The sequence below is a fragment of the Ranitomeya variabilis genome, chromosome 4, assembly GCF_051348905.1.
Source record: "Ranitomeya variabilis isolate aRanVar5 chromosome 4, aRanVar5.hap1, whole genome shotgun sequence".
Classification (NCBI taxonomy): domain Eukaryota; kingdom Metazoa; phylum Chordata; class Amphibia; order Anura; family Dendrobatidae; genus Ranitomeya; species Ranitomeya variabilis.
The window spans coordinates 104,281,503-104,303,707 of NC_135235.1; the positions used below are offsets into that span (position 1 = coordinate 104,281,503).

Sequence of the window (22,205 nt, forward strand, 5' to 3'; positions counted from 1 at the left end):
TTTTTTGTTTTTTAAGCAGAAGAACCTTGAAAAATATTCATTCAAACATGGAACCTCAAACCTACAAGTTTATATAGCTGTGTATATTAATACATTTCGGAGTTATGTTGGAATCCTTTCGCAGGTAAAGTATTTGAGTGACAGCCAATGGTGGCAGCAATTACAGCGCCTATAGGAATTGTCCTCTAGGCTTGAAACCCTGGCCCGGCATTACGATTGCCGCATGCAATGTAAATTATGGTGTAAAAATACCTGCTTTTGCCAATTAATGAATTCCAAAGTGACCGCCGTTATGACATAATGTATAAGGCTATGTTCACACTTTGCGTTTTTTTCTGCGGATCCGCAGCGGATTTGCAGCTGCGGATCCGCAGCCGTTTTCCATGCAGGGTACAGTACAATGTTACCCTATGGAAAACAAAAACCGCTGTGCCCACTTTGCGTTTTTCCGCTTGAAAATCAGCGCGGATTTTCTGCGGAAAAAAAGAAGTAGCATGTCAATTCTTTCTGCGGATTCCGCAGCGGTTTTCCACCTGCACCAATAGGAAAGTGCAGCTGGAAACCCGCAGTGGAATCCGCAGTTGAAACCGCACAAAAAACCGCAGTGAAAACCACCGCGGTTTTGCACTGCGGTTTTTCCAAATCCGCAGCTGAAAAATCCGCCGCAAAAAAAGGAACGTGTGAACAAGCCCTAAACCTCCTTTTCGTCCACCATTGCTGCCTTCTTTAATGACAGAGTAATATAGCAACTGCAATGATAGATGAAAGGACATCTGCGTGCAAATAGCGTGAGGGGTACACAGGGTCAAGCACGGCTTTAGGCTGGGTCTGCTCGCCTGTACATTGGAGTAATGTGTAGGTGCTGACACATTGCATTATCCTCTTGTTCCTTTAGTTTTGGATTTGGCTTGAAACACAGTTTGTACTTCCTCCTAATACCCTTGGATCACGGGTGTGGGCCTTAAAGGGACGGTGCCATAAAAAATGTTTTTCAACAATTGAAAAAATGTAAAGTATTTAATGTTTGAATTAAAAAAAAAATAGTTATCATTGGTTTTAAATTAAGCAAAATGTGAAAAGTAATTTGAAAAGGTTTGATATTTCCACTTTCAAACACTAGGGGGAGCAGCTGCTGAAATTTGGGTTGTCATTATGATTTAAAATGAGAAAACACAGTAGCTTGACATTAAATGGCTTCACCCAACCACTAACCATGAGTGGAGAAAAAGTGTTCGTGTTATCATTCATATTCTCTGAAAAAAGGCCAAGAAAGCAAAAATTCTGCTGGGGTATGTAAACTTTTGAGCACAACTGTAAGTGTCGTTGCACACCAGCAAAGACAAATGACAGCCCCCAGTGGTTGAATAATAATAAAAAACCAACTGCTAAAACAGTGAATTTAATATGTATTAAAAATTGATTATGTAATTAATACAAAAATAAAATTTGCGACACCTTCCTTTTTAAATAAAACCAACATAATGTATTGTCAGTGTATTATGTAGGGTGAGGCAGATGTAAATTGCCTACTTAGGACATGCTGAGACATTTAATTGGGAAGTCCCTCTGATAGCCAGTATAGTCATGCTGTACATTATTGCCTTAGAAACGTATAAACCTTACATAGGACAAATGGCGAGTACAGGGCTCCCGAATGCTTGTTTTTGTCAATATTGCACATAATATTTATTCGTAGCTGACTATATCGATTGTTTCAGAAAACTTTCCTCTCGGGTCCATGGGCAGCTGAAGTTTGTGGTTGGAGCTTGTGAGTGCACGATTGTGCCGTTAACTCACTATGTGCCTTTTTAACATATGTTCCGTCATTATATTGGCCACAATCCAGGAGGGGAAACCACAAGGGTTTACGGATACTAACTATAGTGTTACTTCCAATCCGTGTTTAGTGAGTAGTATTTACACTTGTTTATAGCTTGGATGTCCTAAAAATAAGAAATGCTCCATTTTAGAAGCAGCTCCTGTAAGGACGTTAATATAAGATTTCATCTTAAAAATAAATAGTGCCAGGCTGGCATATATCACGTGTTGGCATCAGCTTGGTCTGTGTGATATTACGGTGTATTACATTGCATGGTTCATATTGCAGAGTGTTATTGAGAGCCGCGTAACTCAAGAACTGACATTCTCTAGCTGCAATAACAAAACTGAGGACATTGCTTTGTCCAGCTGTTCCAATGGGACAAGGCCACAAATGGAGACATTTTCTTGATAGTTATTACCTTGAAGTTATTAGATAACTGGATAGATTCCTTAAAATAAGAGCATCTATTATTACCCATTGATGGCTATAATATCTTGAACTTCCCCCAGGATGTCCCTTTAACAATTAATAATTCCCTAAGTGTCCCCCAAAAATAATAATGCTTTTTACTATTAATGGTCCCAATGCCCTATCAAAAGAAATAATGCCCCTTGAGTCCCTCCTCAAAAAGTAATAATGCCCCAAGTGATTTTAAAAAGTAATAGTGCTATAGAAAGTAAAATACGGACAGTACTGTGCGAAAGTTTTAGCCATGTGTGGGGAAACAAGCTACAAAGTAAGAATGCCTTCTAAAAAAAGGAATTAATTGCTTTTTTTTTTATCAACTAACAAAATGTAAAGTGAATGAACAAAAATTAATTAAAAGAATATTTGGTGCAACCTTGACTTCAAAACAGTATCGAGGCATCAATTCTTCTGGATTGCACACAATTTTGGATGGCTCTCTGCATGGAGATTGTTCCAAACATCTTGGAGAACTAACCACAGATCTTCTGTGGATGTAGGCTTGGGCAGAGTCTTCTGTTTCTTCCTGTAATCCCAAGCAGACTTGTGAGGAGATCAGGGCTCTGTGGGGGCCATCTTATCACTTCCAGGACTCCTTGTTCTTCTTTACACTGATGATCATTCTTAATAACATTGGCTGTATATTTGGGCTTGTTGTCCTGCTGCAGAATAAATCTGGAGCCAACAGGATGCCTTCCCGATGGTATTACATGATGGTTAAGTATCCGCCTGTATTTCTCAGCATTGACATCACCAAGAAATGGGCAATATTCAGGATTGTAGACACCGTTGTTGGCCATGGAAACTTAATGCATCAGATGAAATGCACATCATGCTTTCTTCCCTTCAAAATGAGGAGATGTGCAGCAGTTCCATCATCTCAGAACTGGCAGCAACCAGTCTAAAAAGTTGCGGGATATTGCAGGTTTCTAATCTCCATCAGAAGAATCATGCAAAAGTGTAAAAACCATGCTACATCCAAGTCTGACCAGACGTGGTCTCCATAAAAGACTTGTAGCCAAAAATCAAACCTTCAATATGGGGGGAGGGTCGAGAAGACCTTACACATACTAGACAGCCAGCTGAACACCCCGATACTGGTGGAACTTTAGTCTGCGTATGAAGGGTCTTAAGAGGATCACTTTTCTTACACTCTTGCCTATCATAGATTGCTGCCATTTTTGATAGATGTGCCAGATTGAGTAAATCCCAGCTAAAAGCTTTTATCTGGACTAAGTGATGACCTAACCTTAGGTTAACTAATCAATATCCGATTGTTGGAGGTCCCACTCTCGGCATCCCAGCCAGGCAGCTGACGAGTGCTGCATCCACATCTCGTTTTACTGTGTCTAGTATTGCAGTGCATGTGCCCTATTCAAATAAATGGGCCAAAGCTGTAGTACGAGACATAGCCAGCACTTAATATGTAGAGCTGTGCTTGGAAAACGATAGAGTGCTCCTCAGAGCGTGTCTAAATGAACTACGGTCTTCCACTCCTTTTACATATATCGAAAGATACAAAATGTTTGATAGCTGCTTATTGGAAGCAAATATCTCCCCCGTCTCTATATGATCTATATATTAGGATTAAAAGATGTCAGAAATTGTGAAGCTGAAACGGGTGAGAGATACAACCTTGCTTTGGTCCCTTGGGACACCTTTTGGGTACTTCTGAATATTTTAAAAAACCTTGGTCACGGGTCATAGATTTCCAATCCGTCAACTCTTAGCTCCTCTACTCATCCCTACCCACCTCTATCTGTGTGTCTCGTGTGTACCCCCTTCTTTTTAGTGTGCAGTGCAGGGGTACAGAGACCTTATTTAATTTGCCCTAATAATATGAAATAACATTTATTAAAGAGGTGCTCATATTACATTATGTGTAGGGATTCCAAACCAAATCTTCACGTTAAATTCCACCGCCTACTTTTCCATGGTTGCTTTTGTGTTCCATATTCTTTTTTTTTCCTTCTGTATGCCTATTCTTTTTTGCTACACTTATATAATGTTTTCCATAAGCGCTCCCAACCCCCACATACTGTGCCCCAACCACAGTTCCTCTGAGCCATTTGGTGTGGTTTGCCTTGTGTTTGGGGATAGGGAGGAACCTATAAACCTCTCCCGGGTGGTAAATCCACAGGAGGCCTCTTCTCTGCTATTTCCATTCTCCTTTGGCATCTTTCATGTGAGTGTGGCTCAGGGATAGCCCGGGAGCTGCTGCGGCTGGAATTCCTTAGGATACATTAGCTGTGAGCATGTGTTTCAAATGAAATTACTACACATTGGAGACGTTCCACTTCCATGCGGTGTTTTCCTTTTTTTTATAATAATCTTTCTGAATGGCTCCGGTTGAGAAGTTTAAACAAACTGCAGTAAAAAGTTGCCGTTCCCACATGTTTTAAAGCTGAAGCTGACGGCATTGGTCCTTACTGCTTTGTCCTAGAATTTTATGGGTCTAAGTGGTAATGCCACTTTGTCTTTGAAGTTTGTAAACTTTCTAGATTGTCATTTTAACCCTTTCCTTGAGTTGTTGTTCACCCTCTAAAGACCCTCTATGGCAGCATCTTCTTTTTTTTCACAGTCCTTTCCAGCTGGGATGCATCCTTGAACACACACATGAGTGGGTTCCAACCACATGTATTTATAGTCAGTGTTTTCTTGGCTAAACCAAAATTATTGGGGTCATCCAGTATTATGTAAGCAAGATAAACCATTGTGTAAATACAAGTTATGCATCCTGGGGTTACTTGGGTTTTCCGTTTTACACCAGAGGCTGGAAATCTGCAAAGAGCTATCGCCTTTTACAGCTGAAGGATTGCAGCCATTTATTTTGTAATCCTCGGTAAAACTAAATAGCTTGGATTTTAGACAGAATAAGCATATTGATAATATGATTTATCAATACATTCTAATTCTTAATGCAGACTTGGACTAGACAGCCTTGAAATATTACAGATTGATAATTCTGGCATATTTTAAGATTGTTTAGTCTAAAGTTTACAGAAGTTTGAATGGATTTGCTTTTCTAGTGTAGTATAAGTAATTTCCATAATTTGTTATAAATGGGCACAAGTAATGTTAACAGCTCACTATGAAGGGAAACATTATATATTATAACAAGGACATCTTGCACAAATAGAGAATTGAGGTACTTCTAAACAAATCATACATTATATCTTGCCACGTGACTGCTGCCGCCAGCTATTGGCTTCACCAATCACATGTATATTTTGCCCCGCAAATGAACTTTTTGTTTCCCAAACAACAGTTCTTTACTGGCAGCAAAAATTCCAAGTGCCGCCACTTGTCAGGCCAGCTAGGGCCATATATGATCTGCTAATGGCACCTGTCAGGATTACCCAAACGCCAGCTGGGTTAATAGCCTCCACCAAAGCCAACCAAACCCCAGTCAGGGGCAATGGCCCCAACCAGGCTTATTTGAACCCCTTCCATGACAACACCACCTGCCAGCAACCACACTAACCTCAGCAAGGACAACAGCCACGCCATCATCACGCTATCCCCATTACCACGCTATCCCCATTACCACGCTTATCCCCATTACCACTCTTATCCCCATTACCACGCTGTCCCCATTATCACGCTGTCCCCATTATCACGCTGTCCCCATTATCACGCTGTCCCCATTACCACGCTGTCCCCATTACCACGCTATCCCGAGCACGGACAACAGCCTCCCCAGCATCACACTATCCCCATCTAGATCAACAGCACCTGCCAGTACCACGCTAATTCCAACTAGGACAATGCCTACCAGCATGATGTTAATCATAGCTAGGACAACGGCACCTTCTAGCACCACACTAATTCCAGCCAGGACAACGGGCACCCAACAGCTTACCCCATCTAGGACAATGGCACCTGCCTGTATCACGTTAACACCTGATGGGACAACAGCACCAAGCTAACCCCAACCAATACAGTAGCGATTACCAGTGGCACCCCAGTCAATCCAGTTAAACCTACCTACCAAGCAACTGCTGCCATGACCACCAAACTAAGAAAGTGATCACAAGCAGCTAGTTTGACAACTAAATGTATAGTTTCCATACACTTAGATGGATGACTTTATACAATAACCTGAAGTTCTGAGTCTGTAGCTCCCACCACATAGGACCAGTGCATTTTATGAGGATATACACAATGTACTGTAAGCAGCACCAAGTCCCTGAGGAAGAAGCCCTATATGTCAGAAAAGGAGTGCTACACCGCCTGAGCTGAAGTCTTCCGACCGTAAAGAACTTTCCTTGGCTGTGACACTAGTGCTGCTAGCCATCGATATAGTCCTAAAATAATGTCATCCAGAAAGATAGGCTCCGCCAATGGCCCTCTTGTTAGGAACTGATTAGATTTGTAAAAATTTGAGATGGTTCTCCACGTTTATGGTTAGTCTGGGGTAGGACACCAATTAGAGGAAATGGGTCTATGTTTGGGTTTATTTTTATCCCCTAAATGCTGTAATAGAGGGACCCTGTAGTATTTTGTATTGGTCCCAAAATTTAAAGAAACCGGTCCTGTGTGTGGGAACCTTAGGTCTGTGGTGTAATTGCCCTTTATGGTGGGTGAGTGTGTCTATTTCACACTCTAGTATTGTTTGAGAAGAACAGTAGAGGTCATTAGCAGTTTACACCTACTACAATTGTGGGGACTGTATGATAAGGGACACTACAAGGAATACAACCTGGTTATTACTTTCATGTTCTTGGCTTGTACACATCCCGTTTGTCATCTACGGTGTTTGCTGATCAGTAAATGGGACACCTGACTGACTCAAAAGCATGAAAACGGCCATGTACATAAGAATCGAAAACGTCTACCTGTTCTATGCGGTAAGCAAACATGGAGGCACTGGGCGTGTAATATGCAATATAAGTCAGAGATGGGCGGCTGCCAGGTGAGCCTGCAGGTCACTCGAGGGGACAAAGAATATGACCTGTCCATATCGATCATGGTAATGGCAATCCTTTCTTTTTAATGTCTAAAGCTATGCTTACTTGTTTTATAGAAGGAATTCTACTTGTTTTCTTAATGCTTTGGTACATCAAGTTGTACTGTAGAAATATCCCGAGACCTTGCGATATGCAGTTATTTATGACTGGGAATACTCTTTTAAAGTTGCATGTTACTGTGTACAGAAGAAGTACACTGTGTGATACATAATATGTAATAAAGGTAGGCCTTATAGGCAAATTATCATGTTAAAAATCTACCATCTATATAGGGCCAACCTCTGGCCTCCACCCCATCAATGGAAGGGCCCCAGCATTTAAGGCTGTGTATTCTTCACTGTTTTTCTCATGGTCACCCAACTTTGAAGGGAGCTGTAGAAAGCCTAATTCAGGTAAATGGGTCTATGGTGCGTTATGATTATTTGATGTCTCACTGTAAAGGGAAAAGCTTATGAGCCCTGCGTCTTTCATTCTCAAGATCAATTTGTGTCCCAGAGCTTGGTCAGCCACTAAGTATAAATTGTTCTTATATCATAGCTATATTTTATAACTTTAAGATAGGGATATCCCACCAATGTGGCCTGTCTGTCAGGATGTCTCTAGGATTTAACGTACCGTATTTGCTTCCTCAATCCTTTGGGAGTTATCTAATTAATAAATTCTGATAAGATGAATCACAGGTAAAGCCAGGCTGCGAGGTCAGGATGTGGATGTGACACCGCAGTCTCACAAATGAATCTGCTCATCTCTAATTACTATACACAAGATATCTATATTCATTTTTCAGGGTGGAGGGTCGCTTTAATAGACTGATGTAATCAACTTGGAACTTTTGTGGTAATGACCCTGATAAACAGCATTAACAATCAAAAAGCGCCTATTTAGCTGTGCAAAAAAAAAAAAATCTCTTTTTTTCACATAATCAACCCCTTCACAACCTCGTCACATCAATAATGTCTGGCCTTACCCCAAGTGTTTCATCCATTTTTAAACATTGAATTAGTGTGAAGTTGATCGAAACATTTCTTTGTTGGTTTAAATTTATTAAATGGTTGATTGTTGTAGCCGACCAACGACAACCCATCATTATATAGAAAGGAGTCTCTGGTCACTATTCCACAACTGATCTTTCCATGAAAGCCTTTTCAGACTAACCATTGATGACGGGGCGATGCATGAAGACTTGTGATGCGTCCACCAATATGGACTTAAATGTGTATGGCTGATTCACCAGACATTTATTGGTTCAGAAGTTGTTTGAACATTTGTGTGCGGCCAACTTTACTCTTGGGTTCAATGTCCAGAACACCCATCGGTGTACTCTGCATCGGAGTCCTGAGATCTGATGATTGAGTTTTTGGTCACTCCATTGGTACATCTGTATCAGATATGAAATAGCAGCAGGTTTTCAACCCTACTTTGGGGCCTTTTAACAATTTCAGCTGAAAGATGCCTGTACTGTTTATGAGGAATTGTGGTTGTCCAATGGCTCTTTTTATTTTGCACGACCAGGTTTCACGCTAGCACAAATGTAACTGTTTTTTTTATGACTTCTACCTATAAGGAAGTACCTTTCTGTTGTAATCTTGCAAAAAAGAACTTTTGTGGCAGGTAAAAGTGATCTATAGGTCGTTAGGTTGCTAAATATACATATACTGGGGTAAAAGGTTACCAGATCTTAACCCTAAGTGACACAGTCAAATTGATGTATTGTCCTGTTGCAGTTTGTAAAAACATCAGTAAAAAGTTGACACTGTCAGGATGAAGGATGGAAGAAGAGAAACATGTCCTGGTAATCCCACCAACCAGGGGGTCTGGTCACTGGTTGATTGCAACCATTCATAGTGTGCAGGTGTGTCTTGATGAGCCCACATTCTCCCACGTAGAAAATAAAGAAGTCGTTGTTTGCATGTATCCGTATCAAGTGTGGACGTCTTCCCTTCTGAAAGCAAAAAAAAAAAAGTCCCAAGTTCCTTGTAGAAACAGAGGCACTAGATGCTGCAGTCAGTCCGGAAGGAAAAGGCATAATTTGGGCTACAGCTGTTTTCTCATTTGCAGAAATGTAAAGCATGTGGCAGCTTGGTCCAGGGACATGCAAGTAACGTTGTTATGATTACTGTTAGGAGGCATCAAGGAGAATGTGAATGAATGGTAGCATTGCTGGTTATTTTCTTTTGAAGGAGAGGAAGATCTCCAGATGACGAGCTTCAGCATGTTAGTTGGCCTCGGCTGGTAAACACAAGATACTTGAATACAACTGGTTCATGTGTTGGACGTTCGGCATCTCACAGACTGCAGTTTTGTTTTGCAATTAAGCCCATGTTTCCAAGGACATATTCACAACTTCAAAATGGGCCCTCTCACCTCACAAGCCACATAGAGACCCCCCTGACCACAACCTTACAGCTTGTTTAATAAACAGGATCCAAATGGCCGCCCCTAGGTCAATGATACATGTTCATGTGTAAGGCTCTGTTCATATCTCATTTTTAATTTTAATACATGTTTGGTGTGCGTACCAGAAAGTACCTCTGAACATGTCAGTAGGTGCCAATGTACTCTGCTCATGTTGAGTGTTTCACGATGAGTGTCTCCCGTGGAGTCTCTTCGGCATAAGCTGGGTGGATATGGGTAGTTGAGCGGTGTAGAACTTCAAGGTATAGGCTGTTCCATAGTTAGCAGACACCGTATGATAGCCACTAATTTTTATAATGGTGAAGTCACGTTGGGAAAATGCATCAGGGCATATGTCTGATGTATACCTAGTAGACGTCTGATGGAGCTAGACGACTAGATCTGAACGGAGCTTGAACCGTACAATGGCAAACAGATGGTAAAATATTGCCTCCATGCAACTATTTGAAGCATTTGTCTAAAGATTACAATTAGAGGTAATCTCCAAGAAAAAGCAGACCAAGGACGGATATTAGGGATTCATATTAATTCCATTTATTGTTGTTGGAAAAAATGTTGCTTTAGAAAAAACTGCTAAAAAATGTTTAACCCTTAGTTATGATGGTTTTACAACGGCACACTGTGGATGAAAAACAGACAGGCTCCAAACTTAATAGGTAGCAAAAAAAAATATGGAAACACAAAAAGTTATTGTGAACAGTTAAGCAAGTTGAAGATGAAATGATCTCTAAAAAAATATATATATATTTTCATCTTTTACATTTTAAAAATTACATAAAGCAAAATGCTTGTTTGTTGGTTGGAATGATTTTTAACCCCTTTCTGACCTCGGATGGGATAGTACGTCCGAGGTCAGAACCCCCGCTTTGATGCGGGCTCCAACGGTGAGACCACCTCAAAGCCGGGACATGTCAGCTGTTTTGTACAGCTGACATGTGCCCGCAATAGCAGCGGGTGGAATCGCGATCCACCCGCTGCTATTAAGTAGTTAAATGCCGCTTTCAAACGCTGACAGCGGCATTTAACTAGCGCTTCCGGCCATCGGGCCGGAAATGCGCGCATCGCTGACCCCCGTCACCTGATCGGGGGTCAGCGATGCATCGGCATGACAACCAGAGGTCTATTGAAGACCTCTATGGTTGTTCATGCCAGATTGCTGTGAGCGCCACCCTGTGGTCGGCGTTCATAGTAATGCAGCAATTCTACTACATAGGAGCGATCTGAGCATCGCTTCTATGTAGCAGAGCCGATCAGGCTATTGAAGCATGGCAAAAGTAGAAAAAAATGTTTTAAAAAATATGAAAAAAATAATATAAAAGTTTAAATCATCCCCCTTTTGCCCCATTCAAAATAAAACAATAAAAAAAAAAATAAGATATACACATATTTGATACTTCTGCTTTCAGAATCACCCGATCTATCAATAAAAAAAGGATTAACCTGATCGCTAAGCGGTGTAGCGAGAACATTTTTTAACATGCCAGAATTCCTTTTTTTTGGTCGCAGCGACATTGCATTAAAATGGAATAACGGGCGATCAAAAGAATGTGTCTCACGAAAATGCTATAATTAAAAACGACAGCATGGCATGCAAAAAATAAACCCTCACCCGACCCGAGATCACGAAAAATGGAGACGCTACGGGTATTGGAAAATTGCACAATTTTATTTTAAAGCAAAGTTTAGAATTTTTTTTCACCACTTAGATAAAAAATAACCTAGACATGTTTGGTGTCTATGAACTCGTAATGACCTGGAGAATAATAATGGCAGGTCAGTTTTAGCATTTAGTGAACCTAGCAAAAAAGCCAAACAAAAAAACAGTGTGGGATTGCACTTTTTTTTGCAATTTCACCGCACTTGGAATATTTTTCCCATTTTCTAGTACATGACATGCTAAAACCAATTATTTTTTTCAAAAGTACAACTTGTCCCGCAAAAAATAAGCCCTCAAATGGCCATATTGACGGAAAAATAAAAAAGTTATGGCTCTGGGAAGGAGGGGAGCGACAAAAGAAAACGCAAAACAGAAAAAAGCTGGGGTCATGAAGGGGTTAAGCAGGCTTAAAAATCATGGTTCTAGGCAGCACATGTTTTGTATAAACAGGCATTGCTGAGAACAATGGCTGTCTATACACAGAGCATAGGAAATGTAGCCTGCCCTATTATAACTAGCTATTAAATGACCACTGATCGGCGGACATTTAACACCGCAAGTCGTAAACCTACCCTTATTCTGTAATGTTGCTTAAGGGCTCATGCAGATGTCCAGTTTTTTTTTTGGCGTATGATTGCTGTCCGTGATTTTCACAGATAACACTCGACCTGTGATGGTCTACGGGTCATTCACATGTCCGTGATTTTTCACAGACCGAGTGGTATGCAGAAAATCTTAGGGTCCGATTTTGATCTGAGGGTTGAATCAATATCGGAAATGCAAATTAATGGGTAGATGAACAAAATCAGACCGTACTCTGAGAATATTAGATTGCGATCCAATTTTCACAGACTGACAGAAGTGAGAAGGTGGATATTTCTTTTTTTTATTTATCAACACACGAGAAAATCGAATGAGGCTTGGACCACACTTTGATCAAACTCTGATAAGAATAATCAGTCCATTTTTCTCATATGTGGAAAAAATCTGACATCTGAATGCACCCAAAGGGAAAATATCCCCATAGAATGACTTAATGTTTAAATCAGGTTTATGTCTTTAAATTTCTTTTTTTCTATTTTTCATAATGTTTTTTCAATCTGTGGTAAAAATAAAAGTTTAGCAATTTTCGCTGGGCCACTCGAGCTTTTATTGACTAACTTCCTGTAGTTTCAGGAAACAACACATGTACATTAGTCACAATGAACAGACGGATTGATACATCTAATGAGCGAGTGCTAAAGTCATTGTGAAGGGAGGTGGATCTGTGTGATTAGCTGTGTATAAATGCATTACCTGTCATTATAATCCTGCCTGCAGGAAAGTGATGGACAGGAAGTATGAGTCTAAAACCCCAGTAGCGAGTGTGAAAATTGCAAGATTACTACTTTTTTTGTTAAATAATGATAGAAAAAGAAAAAAAAAAGGCAAAAATTCAGAAAAAATGCATGCGAACAGGTGGTCAGCCATCTATTGTGTATGAGGGTGTCCTGATTCTACCCTGGTGGCAGAAGAAGGGAGCGGGTTAAGGGTATGTGCACATGTTGCAGATTTTGCTGCAGATCCGCAGTGGATTGGCCGCTGTGGATTCGCAGCAGTTTTCTATGAGTTTACAGTACCATGTAAGCCGATGGAAAACAAAATCCGCAGTGCACATTCTGCGGAAAAACATGCACGGAAACGTAGTGTTGTTTATTCGGCAGCATGTCAATTCTTTGTGCGGATTCTGCAGCAGTTTACACCTGCTCCATAATAGGAATCTGTAGGTGTAAAACCGCAGGTGGAATCCGCACAAAAAAACACCGTAATTCCGCAGTAAATCCGCAGTGCGGATTTCCTGCGGATTTACCAAAATCGGTGCAGAAAAATCTGCACACCTTTCCGTAACATGTGCACATACGCTTAGGATTCTGTATGTTGAATTTTTTCATGTCCATATTTTTCCCCATATTTGTGAAAACCATCAACCGCAGAGGTATCTGACAGCAGCTTAATCTCCTTTGGCTATTCAGCTATTGAAACCATGTATAGCGCCTTAGAACAAGTATCAGGGGTTTGTGAATTTCCCTTGAAAGAACAATCTAAATGATTAATAATAAAAGCATCAAATGGAATCACATAATGGATAGAACTGTGGCAGGTTCCTGCAACAATTTTACTACATTTAACAAAATGTCAGGTCCCACAGAGCGTGATATATGATTATGCATTCCTATCAATTAGATGAGAAAAGACAACACTACCTTATGTCTGCACTGTCACTTTAAATAAGTGATCATCTTACAAATTCCTGTGTGCACTGAGATCACTTATGGAAAAGATCAGGGTTAGGTCAGGTTAAGCTAATGTGTTTTCATCAGGGAGAGCCGTGACACAATGCTCCTTCCTCCACCTGACAGAAAATCCTCCATTTCACTATGACACTATATTGGATTACATTATTATGATCTATTTATTGGAGACTCGGCACAGATGCTACCTCGCATTCTTGTGTATTCATCACTATCAGGTTTAATCTCTGATACGTCTGCTGAAAACTAATCCAAATATGAACCCAGCCTAAAAAGACGAGCCACGTAGCATTGTGAGATCGCAAAAATAGAGTCCTATAATATCCTGTAGAAAGGCAAGGGTCTCGGAAACTTAAAGATTGCAAAAACTACTGCTCTGGCCAGACATTCTAGTAAAGCCCACCCCATACCCCTTAAATGGCTGTTGGCCGACAGCTATTTTGGACACGTCTCTCATCCACAGAAGTGTTCCCTCTGCCGCGTGCGCCTGTGCTAATGAGAGATCCGCTGCCAGAACTCTCTCATGGTGGCTTCTCTGGGAGAGCAAAAATACCGTCAGTCCAAAATCAGACATCCGTAACTCCCCCTACAATCTTCTGGCCGGGACCCCCATCAACTGGATGGTCAGCCTAATGAGTCGATATAAGCAGGTTTTAATCGACATTGTCCTAACGTGTGTGAGGGGCTTAGGGGTGCATTTGAAATAGTTGATTATCGGGGATAAGTGCTCCGAGGAATAGTCGTTCCTCAATAATTTTCCAGATTTCAAGAGACTGCCAGTAATAGTTCTTTGCGAATGGGAAGTGGCTGCTGATTGGCTTATTTTAGTGGATTGGCAGTGATTTGTTAGGCTGTAACAATACAGCCTTAAAGGGGTTGTTGAGTGTTAAACTAGAAGACTGCAGTCAGTCTTTGCTTGCCCTATGAGAATTGTCCAGTATCGGCAGTGGGAGGTGATGTGACCTCAAGTAGGTGATTTGCATACTTCCGGCCACATTCCGACTAGACTTGTTCATCCTCACTCAATACACTTGCATTGAACAAGGCAGGATACAGTCTAGTCAGCATGTGACCTTGTATGCGAATTTCATGCTTGCAGTCACGCCCCCTCTGCACGATGCGACCAATTTGAGGATTCACAAGTCTGCAGCCACATAGAGCGACTGAAGACTTGTAGTTTAAGTCCGGACAACCCTTTTAAGTTCCCAAACACCTTAGATAGCAGTTAGCTGATTACCCCATACACATCTATGATCAAAATGTTCATATGTTCTGTAGGCAGGTAAGTGGAAGCATTGACGCAGAGTGTAACTCGCATTAGGATTCTAGACGATCTGCCAAAATGTCATTTGTACGGGTGCGTTTAGTTTATTTTATTGAATCACAGCTATTGGAGGTAAAAAAAATAAATAGCAGTCACAAATGGCCCTCGCCCCTCTGCCGCATATGATTAAATTAGAATCAGCTACACACAGTAAGTGGGGACCCTCCTTGCAATCACACCAAGGATTTAGACATTTTCTCCCTGGGAATTCTCGGTTGTTTGCTGTGCCTGGTGCTGCTGCTCAGTCCTATTCAAGTGAATGGGACTGATGTTCTCCATCGGGCACAGCCCCAGTAAGATGTATGGAGTTATGCCTGGTACAAAAATAAGTTGCTGCAACCCCTTTAATCAGCTGGTTAGTTGAAGTGTCTTTAATTCACCCCCCACAGACCTGATATTGATTACCTAACCATATGATAGTTTTTCAGTATTAGGCTATGTTCACACGTTGAGTATTTACAGCAGTTTTTCTGCAGGAAAAAGCTGCTCAAAATACATGTGTTTTTGATGTGTTTTATTTGTGTTTTACGGCACAGTTGTAAAAATGCTGAAAGAATTGATATGCTGCCGAATTGTTAAAACGCTTGTTTGAGTTCTGCAACAAAAAATTAAGCAGCGTTTCCATGAAATTTCAGAAATCTCTAAAACGCTTTTTTCCCCCCTGCGGCAAACAAGTGGGAAAAAAAAGCGATGTCTCTCTGCTCCATAGCGCAGTCTCATTTCCATCCATTGACAATCTTTGTCATTCAGGAAATCCAAAATTCATCTTTAATGGTATTTTATACTGAAATCGTTTTTGGATTTCCTGCCCATTAACTTTTACTGAGATGCCTAAGGGCAATTGATTCTTTTTTTTTGTTTCCATAAATAAAAGCATATGGCGGGCTGGGTCCTAGTTCTACACGACCTTTCCTGTCCGTACCCAACGAGATCCCAAGCTTTCTGATGGGAAGTGACGGATTGTATACACTGAAGTGCGCTGCAGCCCAATAGGCTTGTTATGACTAACGGGTTAGCCTTTCACCTACGATAAGTGGCCCTTTCAGGACATTCCTGTCTCACTCAGGTAAGTATTAGGTTTCTGAGCTGACAGAGCTCACACAGGAGGGACGGGATCTGAAGTTTGTCTTTCTTTACTGCGTACAAAGGCATTTCCCTGATTTATACACCTGAAAGTGGTAACTTAGCAACTACCTGGGATAAAAGGCTCCTGGAAAGCTCTCTATAAACAGGCTTTGTTGTAGTTGACAATGGCAAGCTGTAAAACAAAGGTCGGGCGTAATTTACCAGTCTCCACGAAGATGTGGCTCTGTCACGATCAGAGCATTAGACGTTGCAGACCTGTTTTGCATTACCACTTAAGTAAGATATTACTTTCTTCCATTTTTAGGCTGCACCTAGATTGTTCTATTTAAAGGAGACATTTCACTATTTTTTTTTATTATTTTGAAGAAGTACCTCCTCCAGTTGATGCTGCTCCACTGATTCTGAAATATTGAATATTTGTATCATTATCACCGCGGAGGAGGGAGATAAATCTTTGGAACAGAAGAAAAAAAAAAAAACTGTTCCAGAATCAGTGGAGCCACGCTAATTGGTGGAGGGACTCGGTTTAAATAATAATAAAAAAAAAATCTGTGAAAAGGTCTTTCTTGAAGATTTCTCCCTCCTTTGTGCTAGATTCACAGCTACACTGCTCAGTACTGCAGTCTATTCTCTGCCATCTGTTGCTTCTGAACATGCGCTACATAGAGATGACAGAAAGCAATATAGGGGGCACAAAGGGTCACTATGTAAATAAGTCAAGTCACTGGAGATATGCCTCAAAAATATCACATATGAACCAACAAAGAAAAAGGCACAAAGCTAGCTATCTATCTATCTATCTATCTATCTATCTATCTATCTATCTATCTATCTATCCATCCATCCTTAAATACATGTCACTCAGATTTTAATTTAATAAAATGCATTATTTTTTGGGACACTTAAGAATGCTGTACAGTGCTATATTTTAACATGTATTTTATTCAATAAAATAATTTTTTTACATAGTTGGTTTGCTGCTTTTTCTCTGTTTGTTCATAGAGACAAGGGAGCAGGAGTTTCTCTTGCCTGTGTGCAGAGTATGGGAGACATTTTAGCAGCTAGTCACCACTCACTAGCTTAGGGTGAACTGAAAACTAAAAACAGAGCCTGAAAAGGGGAAACCTGGTGGGAAATGCAGGAAACTAGTCATATAATGGACAGAGAGTGTTAGTCCTCATTTGTGCTCACAGGACAGCTTATTCTAAAAAGTCACCTAAAATGAGAAGGGCGCATTGACTGGAGATGAAGGTAAATAATTTGCATTGTTAGGTGGTGCTGTATGTTGTGACTGCATCAGCTGATCAGAAAGTATTTTGTGCCCAATCTTTTCTGTAGTATGAAGTCTCATAGATTTAGCGTAATTTGTTCCCCCTGGCCTGTAGGATCATACTAGGAATGTATGATGACTGTATGATACTATCTCCTGGAGGTGCGGGGTTTTTACGTTATTATTTCACGCTCCCTTATTCTGTTTTCTCGCAGGTGACGTGTCTCCCATGCAGATGAAGCCTGTGGCTCAGTCTCAGTTCATTCCCTTGGCAGAAGTATTGTGCTGTGCTATATCTGATATGAATGCAGCCCAGATCCTAGTGACACAGGAATCCCTCATGGAGCAGCTGATAAAACATTATCCAGGTGCCGAGCATTTTTCGCCTGTATTTAGAATATGTGTAATCTATATCCGTGGCAATGTACTTGTGGCAGAGAAGTGGTGTCTATGCCGCATACATTTGTGGTGTAAAGTCTCCTGCATACACACAATAATTATTATGAGGATTCATTATGGCAATAGGCCAGTATTGCGGTAATTTGGAAAAACTCAGTTTTATTTTTCAAATCACATAATGCTCATCAGAGCTTTGAAAAAATGCACGTAATGGGCTCCTAAGACTGTTATGCAGATTTCAGTCTCATAGTTGAGTTAAATTATTAATACAATGTATTATTCATGTTGTACAGATCCTGCGTTACTCTATATATCCTACAGCAACATTTCTTTCATGATATTCTGGTTGGTATCCGAAATAGCTGACCGCCTCTTGACTTATCCCTGAGGCTAGCTTACACTATGTTCTCAGCACTCCAAAAAACTGACTTGTGGGTTTTTTTTAGTTTTGATGTGCATTTTTTTTAAATTAATGAGTTTATGTACGCCTTCCATTTAAAACTCCACGCCAGTGTTTGTTTGTTTTCAGTGCTGGAGTGGTGCAATTAATATTAAGTTCCCCAGACCTAGTACTATACTTACCATCCACTGTCTTCAGCTCTTCCTCCTGCCACTCTGGTCCCGAAGTCAAAGGTAATGGTCCCAAGCTCTCAATGTTAAGTCTGTGAGCCTCATACTGGCCTCGTTTTGGCCCTCATAGACTTACACTGAGTTCTGACTTCCGGATCGTCCAGCAAACAATGGAGTGATCCAGCAGGTCACACCCTGCAGAATATAACCGGAGCGGCACCTATAAAAAATGTGTTAAATGTGATACTGGATGCAGAGAACTTAGATTAATGGCACCACTCCAGCCCTGCAACAATAATAATAATAATAATTAATACAAAACACAAATCTCTGGAGTGGCGCTTTAATGTTTCCCTATTGGCTTCCAGCTAACACTAGGCCATAGTTTTTTTTTTTGTTTGTAACAAGTAAACTCTGCTCTCCGCCACCAAAAAAAAAATTCAAGTGCTCCTAAAATTGCTTTATAACAAAAAAAACCAAAAAACCCCACACTGTATGATGGGTCCTTAGAGGGGCTTTTCAGTAGTATTCCAAAATTGCTGTAAGGTAGGAAATATTATAAAATTAAAAAAAGATCCCCTGAATTTTGTGCCACTCTTTTCTGGTCCCTACTGGTATTGGAATTGATGATGTGCCTTCCATCGCTTTTCTGGGCACAGCAGCCAATCACTGGCCTCAGTGGGCACGTACACCAAGCCAAAAGTTAGCTGTAACAGTTAGGGGGGGAGTGATACATGGGGTATCATTACTTCTGGAGTGGCCGTGTAATCGCGGGCTAAGTGATTATTTCTTTATTTTATAACATTTCCTACATTAGGGCAAATTTTGTAAAATTTTGGCAAACTCCGTTAAACAGAGCGTACATAATTCATTGTGACTGGGCATTGCTTATGTTGGGAATACCTTTGAAAAACTCAAAATCGGCAGAGTAAGTGCTATAAAGACACAAGAACAAGTAGGATTGCCGGAAGTTTTTCTCATGATCGTTTATCAGGAGCGCACTGCTCCCTTGCCTACTTGCTTCCTGATTGCTATGGGATGGTACACTCCTGAAGTCAGACAGGTCAGGTTGGAGGCATAGTTGTACCTCTGGCCCAAGTTGTGTGCTCATATGCTGCAAGCAAAGACAGCTTTGCCTCTGCAGTATCTGAGGAACGGAGGAGAACTAAAGCTAGTGGATCCAGCAATCTGACCAGCATCAGAGCGGTTGCAGACTCTAAAGCAAAGGAAACTTGGGTAATGAGCAGTAAACTATAGAATTAAAAACACCTGTGTTCTTGAGATAAAAGAGGATTTTTACTAAAAGGTAAACTGCAAAGTTGATTATTTTTACAAGGACTTGGCTGTTTTACCTACTGAACAAGAAGAGAATAACTTATCAGTACATGCTTTGTCTTGGAATAGGGGCAACGATGGTTAACTTTTGATATAAATCATACCTGGGTTTCCGCTTCTAAATTGTAGTTGTAATAATTGTTCATTAAATAAGGAATTAATATAACTGATAATATCTGTTTTTACAGGTATAGCTACTCCATCCCAGGAGATCCTGTATGCAACCCTTGGTACACTTATAAAAGAAAGGAAAATATACCACACAGGAGAAGGCTACTTCATTGTTACTCCTCAGACTTACTATATCACTAGAAAAACCATGCCTCACAGTAAGTGTGGGGCAGCTGAAGATATTTCCGTCTCACCACCAGCCATCACTTATCTCGTCAGCATGGAGAGTTGTGCAGATCTAACCAAAGCTAATGTACCCTCAGTATCTCACTGCAGGTCCTGCAGCTGCTTCTCCGAGAGCTCTACCCATAATATACTGGGGCAACAGTCAATCAACGAGAGTAATGGAAAGGAACACAAGTCAGTAAAAGATTCAAAACCTTCTGTTCAGAATCAGGCAACATCCACATCACGGGACAATCACACATGTATTAAAGCTAAGCCACAACATTCGCTAAAAGAAAAAGAAAAGTGCAGTAAGAAATTTGGAATCAGTCTCTTCTGGCGCAATGTTGCCAAGAAAGAAAAATCCAAAAAAGAGTTAGTGAGCTTTGCAGCACAATTTCCACCGGAAGAATGGCCAGTCCGGGATGAAGATAATATAGATAACATCCCTCGTGACCTTGAACATGAGATCATTAAACGCATTAACCCTGTTCTAACTGTGGACAACTTGATGAAACATACAATGATGATGCAAAAAGCTGAGGAACATAAAAAGTATAATAGCAAAGGAACCTCAACAGAGATAATAAAACTTAAAAATGCTCATAATCTTAAAGGAAGTGGCAGAAAGAAAAACAATAGAATATCAAAATATCACAAAAAAGTGCTAGCCAGCAAAGAAAAAAATAGGAAAGACATGGGTGGCCCAAAGTTGACCACACAAGTAGAAGTAGAGGCGGTAAGGAAGTCACAGCATCAGTCCACCGTGATGGATGATATAAGGGTTCCAGATGTATTCACTGCCAGTAATGAAGATAGCAACCAGCCTGACATTATGTACAAAAAGCAAATATGTAATCCATTTGAGGGTATGTCCTACAGAGATAACGTTAATGGTGCAAGCAAATCTATAAAAGAGGTTAAGAAATGCAGAGCCGGGAAGGAAAGAAAAAATATACCACGGCCAAAGTCACTAGACTGTTCAGGCTTAAATGTTGAAGCTGGAACCAAACATCTAAAAGCTGAAAGGCCTGACGATGAATATTGTGAGAACTTGTTCCCTGATCAGATAGTGTCAATTAATGAAAAAGATGATCTGAGAGAATATCCTCCAAGTTATCCTCAATGTAGTACCCTGAGGATCGATGATAAGTTTAAGCACATTAAAGAACACAGCTTGGCACTAGGTTTACCCGGTGAAGACGGATGTCCTCTTTTTAGTGACAATCAAACAAAGTTATTGGTGAAATCCGAAAGGACTTGGGAACATGAAGCCGGGAATCTTTATACTACAGTGTCATATTGTAACAAGATGACCTCTATCAATGAATCTTTACAACATGCACAAGCAAGTCATTGTAGAAGTGTAAGTTCTTCAAAAAGTTTCAGTAGGTCGAACATCGGCGCATTAGAGAAAAACGAGTCAGAATCGCATTGTACTTATTCCGCAAGTGAAATGAACAGTAAAGATTCACCGAAATACACGGCATTTTCCAGTTCTCACAACGGAGAGCCTGTCGAGGAAGATCAGATGTTTTACAAGAAGGAGGACGATGATGCCTCAAGTTCCTTCTACTTTGAAGGTGACACCGATGAACATATTGCTCTGTGTCAGAACCTTGAGACAAGCAGGCAAAAAAACAATTTGGATATGCACAATTTGTATAATTCACATGAGAAAAGCCATTCCTCACTAGAAGCATCTCCAAGTCACTGGGACCCAAACAGGCCTACAATACATCAATTTTCTTCAGCTAACCATCAGCAAGAAGAGTATACATCTTCTGTTTTCTCTTCCGAGAGTTCTCAAAGTTATACTGGGCCTGCTCATGTGAAGGGAAGCTCTTGTCAGCCATTGCCTCAGTATGTTCTCCATCATCAGGAGGTGGATGTCAATACTGCAGAATGTGTCCAACCTGAGCTTTGTGAAGGGAGTATATTTGATTACTGCAATTCAAGTGACTGTAACTCTATGGCAGAAACTGTCCAAACATCCATTAAAGGAAGTGATGAAAAACATATGAAGAACTCAGGACAACAATCAGGTGAAGGAAGGACGTGTTATGAGCACACCTTAACGCTATTCAATACAAAAGCGAATCCATTGGAAGCTAACCAAAATGAAAACCATAGTACCACGGGAGACAGTGGAATCGAATCTCCACGGTAAGAAAATAACTTGTTTCACTTCCATAAAATATGAGGTTGTTGTATAGTATTATGTAGTAGTATTATTAGGCTGACTCACACAGTGCGATGGCCACA

At 40.6% G+C, this 22,205-nt stretch overlaps 1 protein-coding gene across 1 annotated transcript in view; it reads left to right on the plus strand.

The window, feature by feature from the left end:
* Positions 1-22,205, plus strand: part of STOX1 (storkhead box 1) — a 54,646-nt gene that overhangs the window by 26,419 nt on the left and 6,022 nt on the right. Inside the window, exons 2-3 of the mRNA XM_077259029.1 lie at positions 17,516-17,668; positions 19,793-22,106. Of these exons, the coding sequence (XP_077115144.1) occupies positions 17,516-17,668; positions 19,793-22,106 (2,467 nt within the window). The remainder of the gene's footprint in view (positions 1-17,515; positions 17,669-19,792; positions 22,107-22,205) is intronic.